General features: G+C 44.0%; 1 protein-coding gene across 2 annotated transcripts in view; it reads left to right on the top strand.

Moving 5' to 3' along the window:
• Window positions 1-9650: 9650 nt before the first annotated feature.
• Window positions 9651-22638, top strand: part of CAMK4 (calcium/calmodulin dependent protein kinase IV) — an 83613-nt gene continuing 70625 nt past the window's right edge. The window contains exon 1 of one of the 2 annotated variants that reach the window (XM_028747882.2): window positions 9651-10140. In XM_028747882.2, the coding sequence (XP_028603715.2) occupies window positions 9917-10140 (224 nt within the window). In that variant the 5' untranslated portion in view covers window positions 9651-9916. The remainder of the gene's footprint in view (window positions 10141-22638) is intronic. The other variant, XM_028747883.2, reaches the window with a different exon arrangement.

Genomic DNA, 22638 nt, shown 5'->3' with positions numbered 1-22638 from the left:
AGAGTGCCAGTCAAGATGTCAAAATGAAAACAAACATCAAAGGAACATAGAATGAAATAGGCTTTTAACATATTTTCATTAAACACCGTGGTCTGCTTTTGTATGATGTGCTAAAACCGTAGTTTAGTGCTACAGGAATGGACCTGTTTGAGCCTCTGGCTTGTACACTCCTTTTTCCAGCCTAGCTGGCAGGAGGAAATCAGGAGGCCAGAATGATAATAATTTACCAAAAGGTTTAATCGCAACATACTCGGTCCCTGCTCCTGCCAACCTAGCAGTTTGAAAGGACATCAAAGTGCAAGTAGATAAATAGGTACCGTTCTGGCGGGAAGATAAACAGTGTTTCCATGTGCTGCTCTGGTTCGCCAGAAGTGGCTTAGTCATGCTGGCCACATGTACACTGTACGCTGGCTCCCTCGGCCAATAAAGAGAGATGAGCACCGCAACCCCAGAGTCGGTCACAACTGGACCTAATGGTCAGGGGTCCCTTTACCTTTTTATAGAATATTACTGTGCAAATTAATATGGAGCTGTTATGTGAATAGCAGTATTTTTTTTCATTCCCACCATATCTGACTTTGAAATATTTTTGGATACCACTTGTACATACATTGATAATACATTCCCCACTATTACATAGGTCTCCCCCCTTTAATAATCAGTATCAATAACTCAGTTTCAGGAGCCTGAAAATGACTTTTTAATGGAAAAGCCAGATCTGCCTGTACTTCAAATATTTGAACTATTCTTGCTTCTTCATATATGTATTTAATTTATTAGGTTTGACCTGAATGAATAAATCTTGTTCGGAAGACGGCCTAGCAAGCAAACAACCCAGCAGTTAGTAAATGCTGTTCTTGGATTCTCCCCTATTCTCTGTTTACTCTCTGTCCAAGCCAAGATTTTAAAGCCCAGCGTTTATTAATATGTGTGGTTCAGAAAGGCAGAACATGCAGGACTTAGCCAAATGAGGGTTCTGCCAAAGCTAGTTGTTCAAGAAAAGAGAATATTCTTCTGATTTTAGTTTTAAATAAAGATGATTCTGACTTGGAAAGGCTGTTTTGCAATAAATTTAAAACAGAAATGTGCAGCTATTTGTTTAAAAAGAAAAAATCAAATGAAACAGGACAGATGGGGAAATTGGCTAGAAATCTCGAGTTGTTGAAGTTCGGGTCAGTTTTCCTTGGCGTTCCTTCGACTGGAATGAGGTGTTGATTCAGCAAAATAGTTCAGCTCGCCATTGCTCAACAACAACATAACCAACTCTTCCTTTGCTGCCGTCAGCTGACTCCCCCCCCCAATGCCTTTCCCCAGCGTTTTTTGTCGTACGCTTCTCCCCAAAGTCATATTTGCTAGATCATGGCCTGTGTTGTTGTCCTCAACCCTATCTGGTCGACTGAATTGCTGTTGCTCCACGTATGCCATTGTAAGGTAAAGGTAAAGGGACCCCTGACCATTAGGTCCAGTCGTGGCCGACTCTGTGGTTGCGGTGCTCATCTCGCTTTATTGGCTGAGGGAGCTGGCGTACAGCTTCCGGGTCATGTGGCCAGCATGACTAAGCCGCTTCTGGCGAACCAGAGTAGTGCACGGAAACGCCGTTTACCTTCCCGCCGGAGCAGTATCTATTTATCTACTTGCACTTTGAGGTGCTTTCGAACTGCTAGGTTGTTAGGAGCAGGGATCGAGCAACGGGAGCTCACCCCGTCGGGATTCAAACCGCCGATCTTCTGACCAGCAAGCCCTAGGCTCTGTGGTTTAACCCACAGCGCCACCCACGTCATATGCCATTGTAGTAGCATGCAAAACAGTGCTCACAGCTGTGTGTTTTGACCATGTGACACAAGCACTGAAACTAAGGATTCAGTTCACTTTCTTCTTCTTCTTCTTCTTCTTCTTCTTCTTCTTCTTCTTCTTCTTCTTCTTCTTCTTCTTCTTCTTCTTCTTCTTCTTCAAAAAGTTAATTTTGTATGTGTACTGGAAAGGAAGATAAGAAGCAAACCATGCACCACTGCCCCCAAGTGGGAGCCGGCGTACAGCTTCCAGGTCATGTGGCCAGCATAACTTAGCTGCTTCTGGCGAACCAGAGCAGTGCACGGAAATGCCGTTTACCTTCCCTCCAGAGCAGTACCTATTTATCTACTGACGTGCTTTCGAACTGCTAGGTTGGCAGGAGCAGGGAGCGAGCAATGGGAGCTCACCCCGTCGTGGGGATTTGAACTGCCGACCTTCTGATCGGCAAGCCCTAGGCTCTGTGGTTTAACCCACAGTGCCACCAGTCTCCCTTTCCTCAAAACATACGAACAATTATATCATGCAACAAAATAACTAATTCTTCGGGGTGGGGTGCACATATGAGATTTGTATTTTGTTGTTGTACACCACCCTGATATGTTATCATGTGACTGTATAGAAATATTTTTATCAATTAACCCCCCCCCCTTTATAAAAATAGATTCCTTTAAAACTGAAGAAAGACAGGGAAGAAATGGAAGAAATAAATATTGGCTTGATGTAATATATATTTAAGTGGCTTTTAGCAATGGTTTTTGATGCATTACACAAATACAATTAAAGTCATTTACCAAAATCATTAGGAGCCAACACTAAAAATTGCAGTATCTTTATCTGTGCTCTGCCATTATGCAAAATAAGCCCAGGAAAAGATACTGCATATTTTATAAGCTCTGGTTTTGAAAAAGAAATAATTTGCATTTAAATTATTTAAAAGTAGTCTATTTTGAAAATAAATGGGTGGGTTTTGTTTCACTGATAAGCCAGAAAAAAAAATTTCCCCCATCTTTTCAGTAGTGCAAGATCACAAGAATGATGAGGATTTTAAAAGGAAGAAAGTATGGATAATTGTATATTCTCCCCAAAGGGGGAATCAGGACTTTCAAGAGGAAAACAACACGGCAGGTGCAAGATGGAAGGTGGTTTACCTTTTGATCCACAGTCAGTTGTTAAGCTATTGGCACAAGAACCAAACATGACTTCTGCATAAATCAACGGAAGTGGTGATTATTCTTTGTAGCCCAAGCTACGAAAGGGTGAAAGCTGCAACCCTAAGCTGACCAAGCTGCAAGCTTCATTGTACACAGTGGGACTGACTTCTGGGTAAATGAGCCCAGGATTGTGTGGCCTGAAGCTCTTCTGCCCTGCGCCAGTCTTGTCCTTTCAAAAATCTCTATGAATAACTGCTGAACGACATGCATTGAGGGTTCCCTGGTTGGATAAGCCAATACTCTTCCATGCTACATGAGGAATTGCTTTAGATCACTGTACTGGCTCAGGTTCTGCAAGGATCGATGAGCTATGGGTATTTAGCCAAGGTAGCGCCATTCTGAGGTTTTCATACAGGACGAAACATTTCATTTTCCTTTCCAGGCACAAATTGCATTGTTTTATTTGTTTAGGCCATTTCTACACCATATCTCTCAGCAGTGTACATAAAATTAGAACAGCAGCAAATATCCCAAAAATAGACAATAAATCCGTTAATACAAATTACTAATAAATGTATACATATAGTATTTCCTTCTCTGTCTGACATACGTCCTACACAAAAAAAAGTTATCCAGAGGTTTTTCTTCTCTGCAGCAGAGTTTGAGGACTGAAAGGGAAAGAAAAGGAAAATTTGGTTCTATTAGCCCGTGTGTCTTGCACTAGCAGAATGAAAGTGTTGGTTGCAGCCCATTACTTGGAAGTTTGTCCCAATGAAACTCATGAGATATGCTTCCAAGTTATATATTTAAGTTTGCAATGCAAGGCAATGAATAATAATAAAAAAAGGAGTAGGGTCACAGGCAATGGGGGAGAAAATTCAGACAAATAGTTGCTGCTCATGAAGACACGGTAATAGTTTATTTAGCTTTGCTATGCTTGAAAATTCAACTGGAATGAGACATTTGCCTTCTGCGAATGAAGATTTTATGTCTGTATCAGCATGGAGAAGATAGCTTTCCTGCTAATGTGTTTGACACCTCTGCTTTATATAATTTCTAAAGAGCTGAAGTATCTATTAGCTACTGCATGCTTATATTCCAGCTTGACCTCAATGTGTCAAAACACAAACAATACCATTTCATGGTTTATAAAAGCAGTTTGTTATTTGTCCCTTACACACCAGGCTAGCTACAACTGATAGCGTACTCCATTTGCCAGTGTTTAAGCCATTGGTGTGATGCTATTACCAGGAAATGTTTAATCTCTTTTAATCGCTCTAATTCCTTTGTTGTGATTGTGATTATATAGGAAATAAACATTGGACCTTTGAGAAAGTTGGTCTCCTCACAGCTTTATTTCATACAGCCTTCAGTTCAAGTAACATAACAGTGCAGAACAAGGCCATTCTGTTGCTGGCGGCGAATAGGTGATGCAGTTTAAAGATGGCAAATTTGGGGAAACTTTTGTCCAAAGTTCACTGCTCCTGGGTAACCATACAGAGAAGACAGGTGACAATGGCTGCTACTGCTTGGGGTGAGTGGTAGGCTCTCGCATAGCCATTAAGCCTACAGTGTTGCCACCATAGGGAGTCGTTCAAGGACCAATGGCCTCTGCATGAGACTCTTAAATCTCAGGGTTGTGGGTTCAAACCCCACGTTGAGCAAAAGATTCCTGTATTGCAGGAGGTTGGAACAGACGACCCGTGTGGTCCACTCAGTGGCGTAGCGTGGGTTGTCAGCACCCGGGGCAAGGCAAGTAATTTGCGCCCCCTAACCCATGGATTTGCGCCCCCTAACCCGTGGATTTGCCCTAACCCCAGATGTTGCGCCCGGTGCGGCCGGCCCCCCCTGCACCCCCCACGCTACGCCACTGGGTCCACTTCCAACTCTACAATTCTGTTATTTCAGGTAACAGAACCAACCATTTCCTAGAATGCCTTTTGTTCTGCCACTGCCTCCTTCATCCCATCAACTTCACATTTGTTTCATTTGGGAGGTTTTGTTGTTGTTGTTAGTATCAGTTTGATTAATGTAGACCTGTGCTTGGTTTAATACACCAGCAGTAGCCGTGAGCAGAGTCAGAAGACAGTGAGCTATGGTCCCTTGCCCCAACTTTGCTTGTTCCTCATGGCAAAGCCATGGGCAACATGCAGACGTCAAGCTCTGATGGGTTATTGTGGCAGCGACACAGGACCGAGTGTGAGAAGAATGGAAAATAAAGAGTTGCGATTGGGTGCTTATTCACTATGTGAATAGGTGCCACCATCCATATACTCCTCCATTCTGTATGCCTTTGTCCGTTCTCCACTCTTAATAATACTCCACATGGGCTATTGGAGATTCACCTGCAATGCTCACTTCTTACTGATTGTGCTGATATTGCTCCACCAGTGGTAGTTAAGTACTGGTGCCATTGCCTGCCAGTTCAGCAGCACGGGTTTCTTCTGGTGGTGTATCTTTGTGTTCTGCCATTACGGGAGAACTTACGAATCTTTTTATTCCTTTCCACTGTGCGTAATGCAGATTAGTATCACTGAACCAGCCCTGCTGTTTGTTGTTGTTGTGTGGTTTTAAAGTGTGAACCCACAAGAGGGATTTGGAGTGGGTTAGAAATAATTTTTTTAAAAATGAAATGAAAATAGAGTCCGAGGCAATTCCCTCTGCACCCTCCAGGACCACTTCTTATGGGTGTCCTGGAGATTCTCCAGAGCAGCTTTTCAGGCGGAACAGTCAGCTATGGGGTGGAGAAGCAATTGGCAAAACTCTCCTGCTTCTCTTCAGCCTCCTTATGGAAGTGTCTCACTCCAAACAAACTACAAGCTGTAACGTGGTTTGTGCTTATTGCTCGTGGTTTGTCTGGGAATGCAAAAACACGAATCCAGATTCAGGTGATATAGTAAGCCAAACTATGTCTCAGCTCAGTGCAGTAGGGAAAGTGGCCATAATCTATCCAGAAGCCCACATTTCCTCACACTTATTAAGCTAAGTTTTGGCTTAGTTTTGGCTTAGCAAACTAGACTTAATATGCCACTTTTAAACCTGAAAGCATTTTTCTGCAGTTTTGGTTTGAAAGTTGGAGGAAGAATGGAGGAAATTCAGGTTCATGATCTGCGACTGCCCATTTATGTATATGATGGATTTGTCAGCACTGTGGTCACTGTTGCCTTTAACCTCACAGCAGATTGTGGGCACCATTTAAATTCAGAACCCTCTTCCTATTTGATTTTGTGACACGTGGCTCTGTATGTCTACAACGTACAAGGTGACAGCACCTCACACTGGGGGTGGCAGCTGACTTCTCCAACATAAATGTGTCTCAGCATATCTGGAATTCTGAAGCTATAACGATAAATCGCCTCATCAATACAAAGGAATGCCTAAATACTAGCAAAGGAATATTAATGTTGCCTTGCTGAAACTATACAGCGGACTATAATGTTACAAGTGCTGGGTTTTTTATTTATTTATAGAGCATGCAGTTTGCTAATGCATTGCAGTCATTGTCGACTGTTTGATATTTCTTTATCTCTGCTCTCACAAAATAACCACGTGTCACAAAATCAAGTAGCATGTCACCTAGCAACAGGAAGTGCAGTGCAGGAGCCAAGAAAAGTTCCAGGCTGGGCAGAAAGAAACAGCAAGCGGGGCATCAAGGAGGAGGCATGCATGCGTAAACTGGGTGTCTTAAGAGAACAAAGGCCTCACAATCCAACAAGACCGATGACACCGTGGTGAGTATAGCAGGAATCTTTTAACAAGTGATGGGTGAGCTTTCCCAGGCATGCTTAAAATTAGGACTTGGTTTAGACCGAGCCCAAATTAGCTCATTTTAAGAACAAGTCCATTTGGAACTCTCTTAAGCCACCCCCTTCTCATCCTCCCCACAAACCTATGCTACTGACAGAGAAAAATGAAGATTTGCAGTAGCAGCATTGACTAAGACCTAGGACAGGTGTGAGAAACCTGTGGCCCTCCAGATATTGTTGGATTCCAACCATCAGCCCCAAGCCAATGTTTCTGGGGTGATAGAATTTGTAATCCAACAGCATTGGGAGAGCTGCATGTTCCCCATCCCTTACCCTAGAATGTTGGAGGAACAGTGGATTGGACACCAGGATCCATGAGAATTATAATTTCCCAGGGCTTATTGCCCCTTTGTAAGGTCTTGGTGCTCAAATGATGCTGATGTGATGGAGGAAAGCCACAGCTGCAGCCTGTTCCATTCTTGCTGCCTTCACCAGGTACCTTTCAGCAGGAAAGAAAGGGAGTTGGCTCTGGCAGCAGGGATGGAACAGATCACAGCTAAGCAATTTGGCCTTTGGGCTAAAAAATGTCCCGCATGGCACGTGTAATGTCACAATCAAAGTTATACTAGACCTGCAGCAGAACTACACACATTTGGCATACAAGATTGCAGTTAATGCTTTTTGGTAATGTCAGATACAATCTTCACTGACTATAGAGAGAGCTTGATAATCTGTTCAAATCCTTAAAAAGCAAGGAACCCTCTGTGGTGTGGCCAGCAAACCTGTATTATTTAAACCTGCACCACCTTATTCTACTCCCCCCCCCCCCAGATTTTTACACTATAATTTCAATAGTTCATAATTGTGGATATCAATTTACATATAATTTCTGAGTACAGCAGTTCCATGCCACCAATAGAATGCATCACTTCTCAGGTGTTTGACATCATGTTTTACCCTTTTATTTCCAACCTACCTTACTCCAAAGGTCACCTGGGCTAGCTTTTGTATTACACTCTTCTTCACTTAAATTTCATTATTTCTAATGCTTATTGGCAATGTATTACCGGTAATCTATGTAAGAACCCTATATATGGTTTATATGTTTTAATTGTACACCTAAACATGTCAAAGTGTATTTACCTTCCAAGTATTTTCAGCATGCAGCTTTCTACATAGGACCATCAGGTCAGTTGCTGTGCAAACAAATAGATGGACACATGTCTAGTATCAGAAATGGCAACATTAAGAAACCAAAGGAAGATAATTTTGGTCTCCCGGGATATTCCACTGTTCTCCAACTAAGTGATTTCAAAGGGGACTGCAGCATGAAATTGCTGAACTGGAACTCATCAGGAAATATTGAATATATCAAGTTCATTATCTTGAACTAAGAAAATGGTTTCCTGTCCCACCAGAGGTGTCAATTCATCCATCAATCCAAGGGATGACAGTCTCACCAGCCCCTGCTCTCATGCATGGTCACTTTGTATGAATTTTACTTACAATTGCCATATCCTGTATTATTTACATTTCATTGTCCTTAGACCCCACTGTTTCCATCCCTACTTCTCTACACATGTGTAGACATGTATATGCACATACATGTATTAGAGGTGATGTGAGTTCAACAGCTAAGGTGCATAACAACTGGTAATTCATTATAAGCATGGACAGACTGTGTGCACATAATTCACAAGGCACAGTAAATGGGTGCAGTGGCCGGTTGTTAGGCACATGAGCCATTCGGCTCATATTACCCCTGATATATATGTCTGCACGTTCTCCAATGGAGGATAACACTCCTTGCATGTGAAGCAGACTCTAGCGTACGAAAGCTTTGCTTTGCTTTGAATATGACAGGACAAATGCACATTTGCAAATAAGTGCATCATATCACATGGCACACTCCTTAGGGAGTTGTGATGGGTTGCGTGGAAGTTTTGGGGGCAACCTGGGTTGGCCTTTGCCTAGTGTGTGAAACTGCCCACGCTGAACCTCGCGAAAGCATGTGATACTCAACCAATGGGGTTGGTTGATACTTAGGTCCAGAACCCCAAATCATCCTCTTGTATCATAGGAGCCAAGTCCTAGGGGCCAAGATCCCTTCGCCTCCCCCTCATTAAAATATTTGAGGGGGCCCGCGCCTCATTCTTATGGGCATCGCCATTCAAAAGCGGTGTGACTGTGTGTGTGTGCGTGCTGGATCTTGTGATCGATTATGCAGGGCGGAGCTTCCTTGACACCCACCCACCCCAATATTTCGTTCAAGTTGGCACCCCTGTTTCGGATCCAAAGGAAACCGCCTTTTGCGCGGGACTGATGGCTTTGCAACCTGACCCTCGTAGAGAAAGGAGTTACGAGGATGGCGAGGGGTCTCTCTCTAATTTGCTTCCGTGGCTGAAGCGCCCAAGAGTGGAGCGGAGTGTGGAGCGCGAGCCGCCTCCCACCACCGGGGCGAGGAAGGCATTAGGGCCCTGCGGGAAAGCGCCCCAAGCGGGGTCCCTCTGCCCGGCTTGTCTGGGTCTCGCATACACACCCCGCCCGCGCGCGCCGAGAGTGGCTGGCTGGCAGGGCAGGGCAGCGGCTGCGCTGAGCCGAGCCCGGGACGGCTGCCAGCCGCTGCTGCCTTCGTGTGTTGCGATGGCAGCGGCGGCGGCAACCCCCTCATTCGACGAAAGGAACCTCTGAAGCCCGCCCGGCTCCCTCCACCACCCGTCCACTTGGCACACACGCGCGCGCGCATTCACTCGTACACGCAGAGGTAGAGAGGCGCGCGCGCCCTCTCGCCTTCCCTCACGTTACGCGCTGCGCCCAACCTCAACTTGCCCTCCTCGTCAGGGAAGGGTGGGCTTCTGCTCGGCCAGAGCCGCTTCTCTTCGGGGCGACGCCCCCCCCCCCCTCCACACATACACACTCTCTCTGTGTGTCCGGGGGCGCGCGCGCTCGAGGTGGCGCGCGCGCGCGCTCCTCCCGCAGCCTCCTCCTCCCCAGCTCCCTTTCCGTTCCGCCAGTCTCCGAGCGCCTCTGTTGCCTCGAAGTTTGGCCGGCAGCTCCGGCTCCTCAGGCAGCCGCCGCCGGCAGCGCCAGCAAGCAGCGCCGCTCTCTCGGAGCCGCCGCTGCACCGCCCAGCCCGCCTCTCTCGCTTAGCCGCTCTCGCTTTGTTCCTCTCGCTCCCCCTCAGCCCCTGAAGAGCCGGACGCCCGCGCCGCTGCCGCGCGCCGCAGCATGCTGAAAGTCACCATGCCCTCGTCGTCGTCGTCTTCGTCGTCGCCCTCCTCCGCCCCCACCTCGTCCACCGCCGCCCCCGCCGCCTCTGCCCCGACCTCGGGCCGGCCCGGGGGCGCCCCTGCCGCCGCCGCCGGCCCCACCGTCGTCCCGGACTACTGGATCGACGGCTCCAACAGAGACACCTTGGCCGACTATTACGACCTGGAGTCGGAGCTGGGACGGTGAGGAGGCGGGAGATTTGCGCGGGCGCCGCCGGGGAAGAGGAGGTGGCGGGGCGTGAGGGGAGGAAAGCCATGCAGGGCTCTCGGGAGGGCGACATCCTGGGTGCTGCTGCTGCTTGCTGGCGCGTCAGGGTGGCGGCGGCGGGCGGCGGCTGCCCCCTTATCACTAGGCAGGGTGGCGCTGGGGTGCCCAGGCTGAGGGAGGCGTTCCTGGACAAAGCGGGGCGGGGGGCGGCCAAGGGAGGGGAGGAGGAGCTGGTGGTGCAGCAGCAGCAGCAGCCGGGGCGCTTGTCGCCAGGCGAGGCAATGCAGGGGGCACAGCAGGGCCGGCGAAGTCCTGCGCGGTGCAAGGGATTGTGGGGGTGCGCGGAGCGGTCCAGGCAGAGAGAGACAGATCGTGGTTCCGCAGAGAGGAGACATTCCTAGACAGCCGTGTGGGCGGCCAGCAGTCTCGCTTTAGAGCGGGGATGGGGAGGGGAAAGACGACCAGGTGGCGCTGGCGACTGGAGAGTTAGGACCACAGGAGCCAACTCCTAGGGGCCGAGGATCCCTTCGATCCTCCCAATAAATGAAGGGTCCGCGGAGCCCCCTCCTAAGTTGATGAGCATTGCTATTCAAACAGTATGTGTCTTGTGATCAGTTATGCAGGGTGGGAGTTATCTCCCCCTCCCCATTTTTTTTATTGGCACACCCCTGGCTAGGAAGGAGAAAGTGGTGTGGCAGTTTCAGGGCTTGATCCCGGAAGGCAGAGGGGTTTCCCTTCCCTCTGCGGGAGAAGTGGCAAATTGGAGTGGAGACAGTGGCCACTTATGGAAGAGGGGCAACTCCTTGGCGTCTTTCTCTTGCTGGTGTTGGGGAGCAGGGGTCAGACTGGGGCGAGTGTGCTGGGTTGGTGCCTCAGCGCTTCAGCTCAGCAGCCACACACCGCCAAAGATTTCTTCCTCTTCCCCACAAGTCTCCCCTCCTTCCTTCCCTCCCGCCCACCAACCCTCTTATATTGAGGGAAGAAAGCTGTAAACGGATCGAGCTGTTGCCCCTTGTTTCACATGTGTAGGAGGCAGTATTGAAAGATGCGCCATCTGTAGCGCTCTAATAGGAGATGGAAAATCTCTTCTCTTTTTTTTTTTTTTAACCCTCATACAGATTTGGGTAATCAGCATCGTTATTTTATCCATGTTAAACTTATTGTTATCGTATGGAGGCAAGTGACACTGGAAATGGAATTTAAATACTGGTTTGGATTTGCGGTTCTGTCAGTAGGTGCTAGAGAGTGGGAATGAATCATTTAAAGCAGTTGAAAGGAAGAATAATAAAGTGATTCCCTGGTTCAAAGAAATGAACAGCCTAGCACTAATTATCTGGGAAGAGGCTAAGCTTGCAGCGTCGTCTTCTGAAACATGAAGAAATGTTTTGCAAATACCATCTCAAGAGCATTATTATTCTGGATAATTATTTAATGGTAACAGCTGTTGCATACTTATGACTTGACAGAACATTTGTGTTTGCGTGGATAAAGCATTTCCAAAAATTCTGTGTTCCTCGTGAATGGAGGGGGTATGTGTGTCAACCTGCAATCTAAATGGGATTGTAGAAAGGTAGAAACCCACAGGGTTTTCTTTTGGAAAACAGTATTCGTTTTAAATAGAAAGATTCAAGTTTAATTTTTTTACAGGCAAAAAATGTTTAGAACATTTATCTAACCTCCTCCATCTCATCTGAAAGTAGCTGCCTCCTGAAGCAATATTTTATTTAATTGTGGAGTTTGTGAAAACACCAACCTTTGGTTTAGCTGGTGGGCCAGTATTTTAGTTGGCTAATGGTGGGGCGATAAGGGAGTGCAGCAGCTTCCCACTCAGATCTATGAGGAGGATGGTGTTGTCATGTGACATCCCTTTCCACACACATTGATACAAGTGTAAGAGGAGTTTTCAGCACCTTGTCTGTAAAGGCCAAATAAGGTGGGGTAAGAACATCAGGGAAGTCAATGAAGGGAAAAAGAAAAATATCAATTAATAGCCTGTTCCAGTGCTGAATAATCCAGGGGTAGATTTAGTAATATGCAACTGGAAATCTCAGCTGAAAACATTTATGTATTTTACTATTGAAATATTTTTAAACTACCCACCATCTTTTCAGACCCCAGGGTGGTATACAATAGGCATTGTTATAATACAGCTGTATGCCATTGGTACCTGACACTTCACAATCATCACGAAATCAAGTCGCCAAAACTCCATTAACAGTGTGACCCTGTGTATGTTTACTCAGAAATAAGTTCCACTGTGTGCAGTAAAACTTACTTCCTGATAAGTTTATACAGTCATACCTAGGGTTACAGACGCTTTGGGTTGCGCGTTTTCGGGTTGTGTACCGCGCCGAACCCGGAAGTACCAGAACAGGTTACTTCTGGGTTTTGGCACCTGTGCATGTGCAGAAGCACTAAATCACACTTTGCACATGCGCAGAAGCGCCAAATCGCAACCTGCACGTGCGCAGACGCCGTGCTGCGGGTTGCGAACGCTGTGGGTTGTGAATGTGCCTCCTGCACGGATCACATTCGCAACCCAAGCGTCCACTGTATAGGATTGCAGCCTAAGTCATCCATGCCATTTCTAACTTTCTTATTCAATATGGGATCAAAAGCAAAGACCCTCCAGTGAGTTGCCATTTGACAAACTGCACCTGTATCCCATCCCATCTGTACTCCTGAAACGTGTCACATGGCATCTCAGTGCTATGAAGCACTGCCTTCCTCTTTTTGCTGCAGAATTAGATTCTAATGAAAGTAGCACTATGATGGCTGCCTGGCATCTGCAGACACAGGGAAGTAGGAGCAATGGCAGAAGCAGAACTGGAAGAACAGAAGTCACTGGGTAGGAGCCAATGGAGCTGAAGAAGGTAGAAAAAGCCTGGATGAGCAGAGTGGGGGGGAATAGGTAAGCACCCACAATATATATATATATATATATATATATATATATATATATATATGTAAAGGTAAAGGTACCCCTGCCCGTACGGGCCAGTCTTGCCAGACTCTAGGGTTGTGCACCCATCTCACTCAAGAGGCCGGGGGCCAGCGCTGTCCGGAGACACTTCCGGGTCACGTGGCCAGCGTGACAAAGCTGCATCTGGCGAGCCAGCGCAGCACATGGAACGCCGTTTACCTTCCCGCTGGTAAGCGGTCCCTATTTATCTACTTGCACCCAGGGGTGCTTTCGAACTGCTAGGTTGGCAGGCGCTGGGACCGAGCAGCGGGAGCGCACCCCGCCGCGGGGATTCGAACCGCCGACCTTTCGATCGGCAAGCCCTAGGCGCTGAGGCTTTTACCCACAGCGCCACCCGCATCCCATATATATATATATAGACTTTGTTAAAGCATAAAGTCAATCATATCTAAATACAAAACCACGTCATGGGGCAATTCCCATTCTCAGTGGCTTATATTGACTGGTGCCTTTTAATAACCTATTTTAGAAGTGCATGAAATATTTACATTATGATATTGGACTATGTGTAGGTTAAAATACACTTTAAGCATCCCTTCTTATGTGGGAGAGAGGACATACCTGCAAACATACATCATTTTATTTAAAATCATGCTCAAGGCAGCTTACAGGATAAAAACAAAACAATTCAAACACAACAAAAGTAGTCGTAAACAGTAAATAAAACATAAAAAAGCACACAGCCAAACTGAACACTTTCCACATAAATCATAATAAAGATACAAAATAAACACACAAATTTAATATCAACAGCAGCAATAAAATCCTCTAAACCCCCAACCTGAATTTGTTCAGCAGCCTCAGCATTTGTAGCTGGAGTCAGTCATAGTCCCACCCTCCCAGGCCAGGAATCACAGCCAAGATGGAGAACAAGAGCAGAAACACACTTTGACTCCATATAAACTGTTAAAAACATGGAATAAAATAAATTTAAGACCAGATATTTGGTCGTATCTGTATTAAAGTCTTGTAATATGGGAAACTCATTATAAATTGTTGCTATGGTAGTATCTAACACCAGATAGACTTAATAAAATCTATTCCAACATACAGTTTGAACGTTGAAAGTTTTCTGGCACCAGTGCGCACTAACCTCACTTGTGGCAGAAGTTTAAGAAGGCATATGATTTTTGGAGGCAAATAATATGTACCATGAAATAAGTGATGTGGATTGCACTGGGACTTAGTCCAATGTTGCTTTTGTTTAAATACATTTTCTCACTGTCTGGGTAATAATGAAAGTTCTAATTCTTTATTCCAATCATCTCTTACTGTCTGTGTATTGAACTTTTTTATTGTTAATATATATCTATAAAAAGCAATTGCTGGCTTTTTATTTTTGAATGTTGTCCAATTGCTCCAATATCTTAGGTATCTTGGAAGCTGAAAAGGCTGATGGGCCAAACACACTTGGTTAGGAGATGTTGTAATTTAAGATATTGCCATTGGGCTGCATCTGATAGATGATATATTTGTCTTAAAATAGCAAAAGTATAAAATTCATCTTCCCCATCTATCAGTTGGTCCAATGTCAAAACACCTGCTTTCATCCAATTTTTCCATATCACCATCTTTTTTTGCAATTCTTAGTGTGGGGTTTCCCAACAGAGTAAGTTTAGCATGTGAAAATGAGTCAAATTTGTTTTTATTAGCCAATATATTCCATATTAATTTTTTTCCAGAGTCACTTGAGACTTCAATTTTTTCAATCCTAGTATTGTCCAACCAACCAAAGGTGCTATGTACATATATTGTAGGGTTGCCCGCATTAGAAAATTAGGGCCAACAGTGGGATTCCAATATTTAGTACTTGACTGTATGTAAGCTTAGTGATATAATTCCAAATTTGGGATTCCAAAACCGCCTTCTTTAATTTGTAGCTGCATTCTCTGCAAGGATATTCTTGGTGTTGCTGAGCCCCAAAGGCATTTCCTAAACAATGAGTTTATATTTTGAAAAATATGATTCAGATATAAAAACTGGAAGTCCTTTCAGGATATAAATGAACCTGGGAATAATATTCATTTCGAGAGCATTCACTCTTCCCCAAAGGGAATTTGTTTTTGTAAATAATGAATTATTCCCCCCCCCTTCTTGTTTTGTATTTATCTTAATCATTCTCTTAAAATAATAATAAAAAATAAAAAATGCCTACGTATGAAAATATAAAAGTGTTTCATATCAAGGAGAGTGCTTATAAAACAGTTCTACTCTTTCTCCCTATAAACAATCTGACAGTAAAAAAATTGTGCCATACTAAATCTGAACTGGCACAGTTACTTGACTTATTCATTCCAGAAGGTATTAAACTTTCATGGGTGAAGTTTCAAAGCTCTATAGCTCATATTTTAATGTTTTACATGGATTCATAATTTAGTCGTATATATCTGTAATACGGTGTTAATATTTAAAGCACACAGAGTTCTGGGAATAGTGGTGAAGACATTAGAGTGTACATCTATCTTACACAGTTATGATGAAGTTATTTCTTGCTAGCAAAATCTCCTTTTGCAAAACACTTTAGCAATATATTCTAGAAATGCCAGATACATAAAAAGTTCTGATTTATTTTGCTTTGGAGCTTATTGTTAAGCCAGTCATATCAGTTGAACAATCCCAAGCAAGGTTTTGTTGAAATGTGAGTTGTTTTATACATGAGAATGCAATTTGCTTCTAAAGAAACCTACATTTCTGGAATGCCCATTTGTTTTTCCTTCTGTCCCCCCCCCCTCCCATTTTAACCCTACTGACCGAGAGTGAGTGTTGTATTTGAGTCCTGTTTCCTGTGGATATTTGGGTGGTTACTATGAGAATAGGGTGCTGGCCTGATGCAGCTATTCTCATGATCTTAGTAGAAGCTCAAGTATGGTTTATTATTGGTGTCACCAGTTGTGTTTGAAAATGCTATCCCCCCCCCCCCCAAATCTGGTCACAAATCATGACCATCAACACATCAATGCTGCACACATCAGATCACAAAGTAGCAAACGTAGGCAATAACAACAACATTGTGTTCTCCGGTAAGAATATTTGCCTGAAAACAAAACAAAAAAGCTGCAATTGACTCAGGAAGCAATTTAGAAATCTTATTCGCATGTAGGGATGCATAACGTTTACCTGGGATGAAGTGAGGATTACCTCTGACATGTACAAGATTGCACTATAATTCACTTTCATCCTACCACTGTGGCCTCTGATGCCCCAGAAAGATAAGAGCATATTTGAGAGAGTGAAAGAGATAATAAGAACTTTCCCAGGATCTCAGCCAGGCAAAAGCTTTCATTTACTAGATATTCAGCTGAAGTTAAGCTAGAAGGTATGTGAGTTATCTGGGTAGCTTTTGTTCTCTTTCATGGATAAAGGCAAGATATAACAGATCAGGTGGCGCTGTGGGTTAAACCACAGAGCCCAGGACTTGCTGATCAGAAGGTTGGCAGTACAAATCCCCATGATGGGGTGAGCTCCCGTTGCTTGGTCCCTGCTCCTGCCAACCTAGCAGTTCGAAAGCACGTCAAAGTGCAAGTAGATAAATAGGTACCGCTCTGGCGGGAAGGTAAATGGCATTTCCGTGCGCTGCTCTGGTTCGCCAGAAGCGGCTTAGTCATGCTGGCCACATGACCCGGAAGCTGTACACCAGCTCCCTCAGCCAATAAAGCGAGATGAGCGCTGCAACCCCAGAGTCGGCCACGACTGGACCTAATGGTCAGGGGTCCCTTTACCTTTACCTAGAGTAGGTATAGCAAATGTGCCTGCCACATGTTGTTGCAGTCCAACTCCCATCAACCCAAGCCAGTATGGACAATGGCCAGGGATGATGGGAGTTGTAGTCCCACAACAACTGGTGCTATGTTGTGGAATCTCTTCCCTGCTGAATTATGAGAGGCTCCCTTTAGTACTGGCATTCTGCCAGCTCTCAAAGACACCCTTGTTTGGACAAGCATTCCCCTGAACTCGGAACTTCCTGATCTAATTGCTTTAATTGATTTTTAAACTGTTTTGCTTTTTAAGAGGCTTGTTTTGTATATGTTATTTATGCATATTTTTAATGTTATCCCCTTTTTTGGGATAGTCTAACATCACAGCACAATGAAAATATCAGATTCTATCTGTCTGACATTAACCCAGAAGTAACTGCAAAGGTAGCTGAGTTTTTATCAATAGTATCTCTAAGAGTGATGAATGGCACTATTTAGCAGGAAGAAACTCCAATGAAAACCCTCGTTATTATATATTTTTACATGGCTGTTTATTTGTATATATTTTAAAAATTTATACATGGATGTTTTGTGATGGCCTATATTTGTAATGCCTAATAAAGGTTTGGTGTACTAAGTAAGTAAGTATAATTATAATTATAATTATAATTATAATTATAGGAGAAGTCTGGTTTGTTCTTTTTCATGGCAATGGAAGTGTCTCAACTATGTTTCCCCACCCCTTTATAGTTTAATTTGGAACTCTTCTGCTTGACAATAGCCCGTCACTAGAATATAAAAGATATATACAAAACCTGGCTGGATAGGTAATTATTGTTCATTTTTCAGGACTAGCCTTCTGACAAATTGAGACCTTTTTCTATCATTATTTTTTTTGCAAACAATTATCCATGACCCTATATTACAGCACCCTTTGCATACATCTGTGTTTGGGGAAAACACAAAGCTCTAATAATTCATAACTTGAGAGCAGCAACACAATGCAATATACTGTTTTGTTCAGGAGCAATAATCTTTTTCTACACAATTCCTGTGCTAACCAGCTCCCTGTATTGCAGTGTCTCATTTCATTCATTCATCTCATGCCCACACAGATGCATGCACTTGACCTGATTCATTACATGTGTGCTAAAAACAAAGGCAACTTGGCATCATCTTGTGCGTGGTTATTTGGTTTGAATGAGTTCATACAAGTTAAGTGAAGCTTGTATGATTGGAAGTCTTGTCATAATGATTAGTATACATGTAGCAAATATTGTGTCAATTAGCTTCAAGTGCAGCAGAATGAGGTGGGGGGAGAGAATTGTATCAAGTGTGGAGGTAGGGGGTGCCAAATACAATTTTTAATTATCTCAAATGTTAAAAAAGAACCACATGAGAAGGCTAGGTTACAATATCTAATGTATAGCCTACCACTTTAGGAATCCATTGCTTCATTCTGCTAACCTACAAGAAAGAAGATTCCACCTAAACATTAGGAAGAACTTCCTGACAGTAAGAGCTGTTCGACAGTGGAATTTGCTGCCAAGGAGTGTGGTGGAATCTCCTTCTTTGGAGGTCTTTAAGCAGAGGCTTGACAACCATATGTCAGGAGTGCTCTGATGGTGTTTCCTGCTTGGCAGGGGGTTGGACTCGATGGCCCTTGTGGTCTCTTCCAACTCTATGATTCTATGATTCTATGAACCTATGTAGATCCAGCCTCAGTCTTGTCTTAATACAGTTTAGGAAAGCCACGGTGCTTCTGCAGTTGGTTATGAAAAGGCAAAGAGCTGCTTTCAAAGGACACATGTAAATCATCTTTCAAACACTCAGTCTTTTGGATCATGGCCAAAGCTAACACCATCCACTTCAAAGAAGGTCTCTACCTTTTCTAGACTTAATGCAAATTCTCAAGATTAGAAGTTTTTCCTGTAAACTAGGATACCTCCGGTGCCATCATTGCAGTAATTCAACAATTAATTAATTTCCTTTTAGTTATCAGGTATTCATTCCCTTTCGTGTGTTACCTCTGAGTATCTGGGTCTCTAATCTGGGTTTCTAAAAATGAAGCAGCACTGAACAGTTTGTAAAAAGTATTAGAAGGAAAATGGAAGGCGAAGTACAATTGTTCCAAGACACCATTAGTATATCAGAGGCGGTTCTCTCACTTCCCAGTGAGTTACTGCCTGTTTTTCTGCTGAGTTCAAGCTAGATATCTTCCAAGCATATCCTTCAATACCTTGGTGGGTGTCATAGTTAAAAATTTCTTGATTTTTCCTACCCATGGTGCACAGTACAGCTATAAAAGAAAGAATTTGAATGGCCATAAGATAAGAATAGCTGTAGTCATTGTCGCTGTTTTATCATACTGTGCTTCCAGCTTGTACAAGATCTCCAGTACCTCTTGAAGGAGACTGTGAAACTGGGCCAGTGCTATCTGGGGAACCATAAATCTTGCAATATATTAAAAAGTGAATGAACAAGCCCTTAGAGATTGATCAGCATGAAATGCAATGCTAAATGGATGTTAATGGGCTATCCTTAACTCTTATTAGATTGAGCAACAATCTGCAGTGCAACAATTTAGCCTTTATGGTGCCACAAGACTCTTATTTGCTCAGCCTAAATGTGCATTGTGTACCTTTGTGCATATGGTTCAGAACTTTGCTACCTGCTGAGAAAACCTTTCTTTTGAAGTGGAGAGGAACCATAGAAGTTGAGCATATGCTGTACATGTTTACACATCACCCCCAATCTCTGAGCAGTGTGAGATTCCAGGGGATTCCAGCTGCTTTACGCAAGGTTCATGCTCTCTTTTGGAAATGAGGCACAGTGGAGACTGTAGTGTATTTATGACCTATGGTTTATGCCTTGTGTGCCTCCTTCTGGCAACTCCTGGCCACTAGGCTGGTGCCAAACGTATTGTTCTGCTCTCCTTTGGACCACATCAGCGAGGCCAAGAGGGGGGTCTTGTCATCTGGGCAGCACAGGATCTCCATACACGCTGCTCAGATTTGTGCCCCAGAGAAGTCATTTCGGTGCTGCTAACACTGTGGTTTGACTTTACCACTGGAGGAGGTGCACTCCATTGTCTCTCGAGACAGATGGATGCCAACGACAGCAACACACATATATAACCTGAGCCTATAGTGTAGTTCACAGCATTGGCACCCCAAGAGGGACTTGTTTCTCCCATAGCCACAGCCTTGGATCCAAACAGACCTCAGCCATTGATCTCAAACATCTCTCTGACTCTCCTGCTTGCTGCTTTGCTTCACCCAGTCACATAACTCCCAACTCTAAAACCCTTCTTCCAACTCTGCCTTTGTCTTCAAAAACTAACCATGAGTTGAGGGGGCGGCTGCTGTCCCTTCTCACAGAGCCCTTTCTCACCTTCACCCCGGTGATTTCCTCATCAGGAAACTGGCCTGGCTTATGTTTTAACATTTGCTGAATTCAGGGGTTCAGTGTGTGGCACCCAGAAACTCATGACACGGGGGAGACTGGCACCCACAAACTCAGTCCCAAGTTCAGTCCCTCTCCTCCCCAATTAAAAGGATTAGGTAACAAAAAGGCAGGGAAGACTCAAATGAACTTACCATATTTTTCTGTCTATAAGATGCCCCCATGTATAAGACGCCCCCTATTTTGGGGAATTCAGATTTAAGAAAATGGCCTTGGCACTATGCATGAATAAGATGCCCCCTTATTTTTGTCATTATTTATTAGGGGGGGAAACCTAGTTATATACACAGAAAAATACACTACTTTCAGTCATTATGTTATTTGTTTAAATGTTTATAGACCACACTTTCATATGAAACATTGCAAGGTAGTATACTACCTAAAAATGCAATACTACAGTAAACATAATAAAAAATGTCAAACACACCAGTAAAAGCTGGATAGCAAAACAAAACTAAGCAAAACCCCCAGGTTTGAATGGCCAGTCTGAATAATACAGTTTTTAAAAGACGTCTGAAAGAGAGCGGGGATGACTCTTGCCAAACCTCCGTTGGCAAGGAGCTCCACAGAGCAGGGCTTGTCAGTCCCTGGTAAAGGCCAGCCAAACTTCAGGAGTATGTGGGACTGCTGAAAATGCCCCATTGGAAGACCTCAGCAATACAGATGAGGCATAAGAAGTCAGGTGGTCCTTAGACAATACTAGGCTGGGCTAGATGAGCATGTAGCATAAGGCAGCTTCTTCTGAACTGACTTCCCCTCTGAATCTTTGCAGTGCATGATAAAACATCACTGACTCAAAGCACATATGTTATTGAAGAGTCCTGCTGAAGTTCTAAGGTTCTAAAAATTACCCAAGGACACCCACATTCTAACAAAATGCTCTCCACCAGATGTCCAGCTCTACAATTAATGCACTTTGTTTTTCTTATGCACATGCTCATTTATAAAGCACGGACCTTCAGCCCAGCTTTCCATAGGTCTTTCTTAACAGCAGCTGTAGCTAGAAAGGATGCTACCAAATCTTCTTCTGCTCTATTGATCAAGGAGAAAGCCACATGCTATCAAAGGCTGTGTAGATGATGCAGACACCAAGTGATCCTGTGGCTTCTGACTGTGCCCACTCGTTAAAGCTGGTGTCTGGACTCTCTGAAAGGGAAACTCCTATGTGAGCAATGTTAAGGAATTGCTCATGTGGAAGGAAGCCCTTTCAAACAGGATGGCAACCTGAAAACGCAGGTGTTTTGTCGGAAGGATTTTAGTTCAAGTGCAGTGAAATCTCTGAGAGTCCCCCCCCCAACACCCCCTTCCCCATGGAATGGCAGTCTTCATTCCCGAATCAGGGGTGGGGTGGGGGCTGTGAAGGCAAGTGTGCATAGCTATTAGTATCGTGAAAGAAAGCTACATAAGCAAAAGGTAAATGTAGCATGATTTGTCCCAGTTGTGGGGAATAAAATCTTGGAATATTATATGTTTGAATGTTTAAATATTGAAGAAGTTGGGTATGTGCAATTTGGAGAGATGGTTAAGAGGTGATTTGATGGCCATTTTCAAATACAGTCATACCTTGGAAGTTGAACGGAATCTGTTCCAGAAGCCCGTTTGACTTGCAAAACGTTCGGAAACCAAAGCGTGGCTTCTGATTGGCTACAGGAAGCTGCAGAAGCCCAGTCTGACGTTCAGGTTCCAAAGAACGTTTGCAAATTGGAAGACTCACTTCCGGGTTTGCGGCGTTCAGAAGCCAAAACGTCCGAGTACCAAGGAGTTTGGGATCCAAGGTACGACTGTCACATAGATGTTGGAACACAGTTGCTTTCTGCTGCCCCAGTGGGTTGAGCTATAACTCAACACTCTTACTCAACTCTTGAACTCAACACACTTACCCCCCAAAATACTTTTTTGGTGATACACACGTAGCCACCTTATGATACACAGAAATATTTTGTTGCAAGTGATATTGTAACAATATAATTGTGAAATGTCTAAAGAATCTAGGCCTGATGCAGTGTGTATAAATAGACAGATCTTGTCCATTGGGCTTGCATTCTAATTAGGCAAAACTAAAACTATAAGTATAACTAAGAGACTGAAAACTGGAGGAGGAACAGATGAACAGAAATAATTAGGCATAAGCTAGCTGACATAAAGATTTTTTTTTCCATTAAGGAATGATAAGGAACATTTAAAGAAATGTTAAGAGACTAATTAAGTGAGTAAATTAGCTGGTAAATAGATGAGAGGAAGGAAGAAGCATGAAGTGGTGGGAAGGATACAGCATTTAGCAAAGTGAAACAAAAAATAAAAGTTAAGTCAGAACTAGAGAATGAAAGTGA

This window comes from Podarcis muralis, chromosome 11 (assembly GCF_964188315.1).
Source record: "Podarcis muralis chromosome 11, rPodMur119.hap1.1, whole genome shotgun sequence".
Lineage (NCBI taxonomy): Eukaryota > Metazoa > Chordata > Lepidosauria > Squamata > Lacertidae > Podarcis > Podarcis muralis.
Note: the sequence above shows the minus strand (reverse complement) of the source record. Positions and strands in the feature narration are given on the sequence as shown.